The 6,130-nt window shown below is 38.9% G+C and overlaps 1 protein-coding gene across 1 annotated transcript; it reads left to right on the forward strand.

Moving 5' to 3' along the window:
* Positions 1-2,288: 2,288 nt before the first annotated feature.
* LOC149144614 (uncharacterized) lies at positions 2,289-2,768 on the forward strand. Its single transcript, XM_089452210.1, has one exon. The coding sequence runs from the start codon at positions 2,289-2,291 to the stop codon at positions 2,766-2,768; it is 480 nt and encodes a 159-aa protein (XP_089308336.1).
* The last annotated feature ends 3,362 nt before the right edge of the window (positions 2,769-6,130 follow it).

The raw sequence follows: 6,130 nt of genomic DNA on the forward strand, positions 1-6,130 counted from the left end.
CCTAAGGAAAAGGTTACAGATATGGAAGAGGAAGACCTAGATTCGGAAGAATCTAAGGAGGAAGGAGAAATAGGAGACTCCCAAACAATGTCCCATAGATCGACAAGAGGAAGGAAATCTGACTGAGAAAAAAGAGAGCGAGAAACATATAAAGACAAACTCCAAGGCAGCCAGCCAACATTGGAGAAGCTGCTAGCAAAGACACCAAAGATTACAAGAAGCCATGGACTGGGGCCCAAAGGGGCCACCCATTCTCAGAAAGGTAAATAATGAATATTGTCTCCTGGAATTGCAGGGGGTTGGGGAGCAAGCAAAAAGAGGAAGCAATGAGAAGTTTGATTAGAATAGAAACCCCAGACATCCTTCTGGTCCAAAAGACTAAGATGGAGGGGAAGAGCTTCCTCCAAGTAAGCAGGAACCTTTGGAGAAAAAGTGGAGGGCAGGCTGTCTCAACCCGAGGTGCATCGGGAGGGTTGGGGGTTCTCTGGAATGAAGACAAATTGGAATTGGTCAATGGAAGGCAGAATACACATTGGCAACTTATGCAACTCATAAGCCGAGAAACAAGGGAGGCCTTTAGCCTGTTTAATGTGTATGTGCCGATAAACACAGGGGAAAAGAAGCAGTGTTGGTACTCAATCAAACTCATGGTTGAGGAAGAAAAGTTGAGAAATATTATTATCGCAGGGTATCTGAATATAACCTTAAGCTCCTCCAAGAAGAGAGGTGGCAGCATAGTAAGAGATCCAATGAGGGAATGGGTGGAGGACATCATGCAAGATTGGGATCTGCTCGACATCAAGCCTTTGAAAGGTAAGTATACTTGGTCAAATAAAAGAATTGGCCCTAGCCATATTGCCACGAGATTAGATATATTTCTTATTCAAAGTTCCTATCTTCTCCTTGGTTTAGAAGCTAGGATGCTCATTTTGCCATGCAGTATTTCGTATCACAGGCCCATAAGGCTGGAACTCTCAGCACATAGAAATTTTGGGCCCATTCCTTTTCGATTCAGTGCTCTATGGATAAGGCATCCAGACTTCATGGACAAGGTCAAAGAGAGCTGGAATCAGCCTGTCACAAGGTCTCCTTTCTTTGTATGGGAAGAAAAATTAAGAAGAGTAAAGGCTGCTTTGAAGAGCTGGGCCAAAACTCTTCCAAATCTGGCTGATGAAAGGAGGATGGCCCATGCCTCCCTTGAGAAGCATCAACTACAGATGGAAGAGGAGGAACTCACAAAGGAATCGGCAGTCATAGAAGGAAATCTATAGCAAAAATTCCACAAACCCTGTTTGCAAGAGGAAGAATATTGGAGGCAGAAATCTCGTAGCCTATGGTTGAAAGAGGGAGACAAGAATACCTCCTTCTTCCACAAGCAGGCCCAAGCTAGAAGGTCCTTCAACACAATTTCTGAAATAAAAGAAGATCGAGTTACCCACAAGGACTTTACTAGTATCAAAGGGGCTGCCTTCTCCCACTTTGAGAATCTATATAGTGAAGTCGAGGTAATGCGACAAGACACTATGTTCTTGGACGTTGTCCCCCCCAAGATCTCTTCAAACATGAACCAATAGCTGGAAGTTGAAGTCACTAGAAAAGAAATAAAGGTTGCACTCTATGAAATGGAGTCGGACAAAGCCCCAGGTCCGGATGGCTTCACTACTAGATTCATCCAAGTCTGTTGGCAAATAGTGAAGAAGGATCTGCACATAATGGTATCCAAATCTCAAAGCTGCCAGAAAATTGGCGGAAGCACAAATTCTGCCTTTCTCGCCCTCATTCCAAAGGAGAAGGGATCCAGCACCTTTAACAGGTTTCGACCGATTTCATTATGCAACATTGGCTACAAGCTTATAACAAAAGTGATTGCCAATAGATTGAAGGTCCTCTTGCCCTTCATGATTCTTGAAAACCAAGGGGGGTTTGTTCAGGGTAGGCAGATCGTGGACAACATAATCCTTGTGCAAGAGACGATTCATTCTAGCTTGCAGCGGAAAGAAAAAGGTATGGTGATCAAGTTGGACCTCACTAATGCGTTTGACCGAGTTCGTCACAAGTTTCTCTTTGACGTAACGCACAATTTTGCGTTTGGTCAAGAGTTTATCAGATGGGTCCGACCTTGCATCTTTGAGCCCTGGATTGCCCCTCTAGTGAATGGAAGAGCAATGGAGTTCTTTAATGCCTCTAGAGGACTGCTCTAGGGTTGTCCTCTTTCTCCTCTTCTTTTTGTTTTGCAATCTTCAGTTCTGAGTTTCTATTTAGAAAAGTGCCAGGTGGACCAAGAAATTATGGGCCTTAGGATTGCCCGAGGTGTCAAGGATATTAATCATGCATTTTTCGCTGATGATTCTCTTTTGCTGGGTGCTGCCTCCATATACTCTGCCTCCAGATTCAGAAAAGTGATGGAAGATTTCTGTGATACCTCGGGCAGCCAACTAAATGAAGGGAAATGCCATTTTTATGGCTGGAATATCTCCAACAGCGAGCTCTCCTTAATTTCCAGATGTTTGGGTTTCGCTGGCTCTACTTCTTGGAACTCCTTCATCTATTTGGGCCTTCCTATCTTCCAAAGGAGGCACTCCAGTAAATATTGGCTCCCAATGGTCGAGAAATTCAAGAAAAAAATTCAGTCTTGGGGCTTCTCATGGTTGAATCTAGCTGGGAAGACAGTGCTTATTAAATCTGTCCTTACCAGCCTGCCCATCTTCCGTTTCTCGGCCATGTTGGCTCCCTCTAGCATCCTCAAGAAGATGGAGGATTGGATTTGAAGGTTCTTTTGGAAAGGAGGCAAGCAAAATGACAGGAAAATCCCCCTTGTCAGTTGGGACAAAGTTGCCAAACCTCTGCTAGAAGGAGGTCTAAACTTCAAGGACCTGAGGACTCAAAATATTGCTATGGGGGCTAAGATTCTGTGGAGACAAATAGCTCCGAAACCGGGCTGGGCTCAAAAGGCGTTATGGAAGAAATATTTTAGGGGTCAGAGGTTACAAAGCTTGGATGACCTCACCCACACTAGTAAAGGTTCTCAAATTCACAGGCTTTGCATGCAGGCCTTACCATTGATACAAAAGCATTCCTATTGGATCCCGGGTAATGGCAAGCTTATTAATATTTGGACTGATAAAATCATGAGCGAAGAACCTTTGGGTGAAGTCCAAGAGCTCTCTGAACTTCGAAGATGGACGTTAAACAGAGGCATCAAAACATTGTGGGATATATCTAGCTGGAAGGATAATTCGTGGGCAGGTTGGAAGAAGCCTCAAATGCCGAATGCTCTGGATCAGGCATGGTCTTTCCTGCTGACTAAGTTGAAAGGAATGAGTCTGATGAGCATCAGAAAACAAGACAAGAGAGGTTGGGGCTCTCTAACTGGTTCTTATACTGTTTCACAAGGCTATGCACAACTCAGAAAAATTCCCACGTTCCTTATTGCCCAGCGACTTGGCGAGGACTTTGGAGGCAGAAATGTGTGCCAAAAATTGATTTTTTCAGCTGGCTGTTGTGCCACAACAGCATTTTAACTGAGGATAGACTTAAAAAGAAAGGCTTCTTGGACCCTTCTAAATGTAATCTTTGCCTGGAAAATGAGGAAAATGCCACTCATTTATTGATTGAATGTAGGTTCGCCAAGAGTATATGGGCTGACGTGTTTTCCTCATGGGGATCTTCTATTCATTTGCCAAATTTGATTGTTGGTTACTTCGCTGATTGGGCTCACCTCTATCCCGGAAAACTCCCCAAAAACAACTGGTTCAAGGCAGCTTGGATGGTTTACCCAAAATTCATTTTCTGGCAAATATGGATTGAGCGCAACCACAGAATTTTTCAAGAGAAAGCGCAAAAGGGTAACCTTGTTTTGTCAAAAGCCAACGGCCTGCTCAAGGAATTTCTTGGTGAGAAATTTGAGAAGTTGGAAACAAAAAATTTAAATCCTCAAGAATTGGCGTGGGGGAGAAAACTTGGCCTTCAGTTTTCTGAGGATGAGAGACAGTTCCAAACTACGAAAAACTGGCAGATCAGGCTTGCTGAGGGCGATTTCTGCAAGTGGCTCCACAATTGTGACAGTTCTTCCTTGTTTTTTGATGGGGCCGCCAAAGGCAATCTGGGAATTGCTGGGGCTGGAGGTGTCATCAGGAATGTGAATGGCTGCATTGAGAATAGGTATGCCTAGGGTCTGGGTCATAGTGCCAATATGCAAGTAGAGGCCATGGCTTTGTTGCAGGGTCTTAAGCATTTACAGGTTCTTGGTATTGAGAAAGCCAATATTTTTGGTGACTCCCAATCCTTGATTTGAATTCTAGTGGATAACACGTCCCCGAGGGACTTTCGGCTAGCAAGAGTGGTTGCCAGAATAAGGAAGCTAGTTGGTTCCTTTCTTTAGGTGAATTTTTTCCACATTCTTTGGCAGAATAATAAGGAAGCGGATGCGGAAGCCAACAAAGCAGTCCTCCTTCCTGCAGGCATCCGGATAAGAGACGGGGTTGAAGATTGGGATCCAATCCCTTAATTCTGTTTCTCATGTATTACTGCCTTTTGCTTCAGTAGTTTGTCTGTATTCACAAGCATGGGGAAATTCGGGAAATTGGATTGTCTAACGGAGTTAAGAAGATTCAGAACATTAAGGTTAGGAAGTCAGTTTTTCTATATGTTGAGGACAGCCGGGCTTCCTAAATGTAACCGGCCAGCAGGCTTTGGATTTCTTTTAATAGAAACTATAATCGTCTTTGTTAAAAAAAAAAAAAAAAAAAAAAAAATCTTTAAATTAAATTTAAAAGCAAAAAGGTATGGGGGAAGTGTCCTTGTGAAAATAAAGATTCCCAAATTTAATTAATAAGAACATAAAAATTTAATACATACAATATAAGAAGATTCTTAATCATGTATATTCATCTCCATTTTACTATGGATATTATTAACTTGTAAATAGGTTTGTTACAATACTATGGGCCAATACCAGGCCAATCAATACCACAGGGCCAAAAAGCATAACTCATTTCAAAATCAAAATAATTTATTTTATAACATTTTAAAAATTGTATCTGGGGGAGATGTAAAGTCCCATACTTCTGTTTTAACTCAGTCAAAATAGAATAAAAATAAATAAATTAATAATTATAAATAATGAATAAAATATTTTAACTTGTCAAAATTACATAAAGCAAAGAAAAATAACATAAAATTATTAGAACATTAGAATAAATTATTTTATTTACTCCTAAATATATAATATTTTAATAGATTACTCTTTACCTCGGATTTTAAATAATATTTTACTTACCTTATTAATTAATTATTAAAATATTGGAATAAAATATTTTATATTTATTTATTCCTCGCAGCTATTTTTTAAATAAATATATAATATTTTAATAGATAACTCCTTACCTTGGATTTCTAAATAATATTTTACTTACCTTATTAAATAATTAAATATTAGAATATTAGAATAAAATATTTTATATTTATTTATTCCTAACAGCCAGTTTTTAACTAAATATATAATATTTTAATAGATAACTCCTTATCTCTATTTTTTAAATAATATTTTACTTACCTTATTAACTAATTTACCAACGGCTAATTTTCAATAGCGAATTTTGGGCAATGGGCAATGATGCATCCATGTTATTTATTCCTTAAGATATATTCTTCACCTTGTTATGAGGATGGACCACATTAGTTAGATCTAACATAAAATTAATAATTATATTTATAAATGTTGAGAGATATTTCAATAAAAATCACATAAAAAAACTATAAGTCTTTCAAACAATCTAGTGTGGTTCATATTCAAGACAAGATGAACTAACCTAGATCTATCTTAACTCTAGACGTATCTTAACTCTGGATCTACCAAGTGTCAAGAGAGATAAAATATATCTTGAGATGCAAATCTTTCTTACAATGAAAAGAGATTTGAGCCTTAAGATGAATCTAAATTGGTCATAACTCATATGTGTAGTAATGAGAATTCACAAAATGTATTTTAACTTAGTTGTCAACTAATAAGGATAGTTATTACTAATTATTATTGATTATTATCCCTAAATATAGGCTAACTCATCTTAACTATGAAAAATCTTATTATTTGAATTAATTATCTTAGTCAATCTAAATTAATTTTAAATTT

The sequence above is a fragment of the Pinus tabuliformis genome, chromosome X (genome assembly GCF_031772625.1).
Source record: "Pinus tabuliformis cultivar Carrire ecotype Pingquan chromosome X, CPIR1, whole genome shotgun sequence".
Taxonomy (NCBI): domain Eukaryota; kingdom Viridiplantae; phylum Streptophyta; class Pinopsida; order Pinales; family Pinaceae; genus Pinus; species Pinus tabuliformis.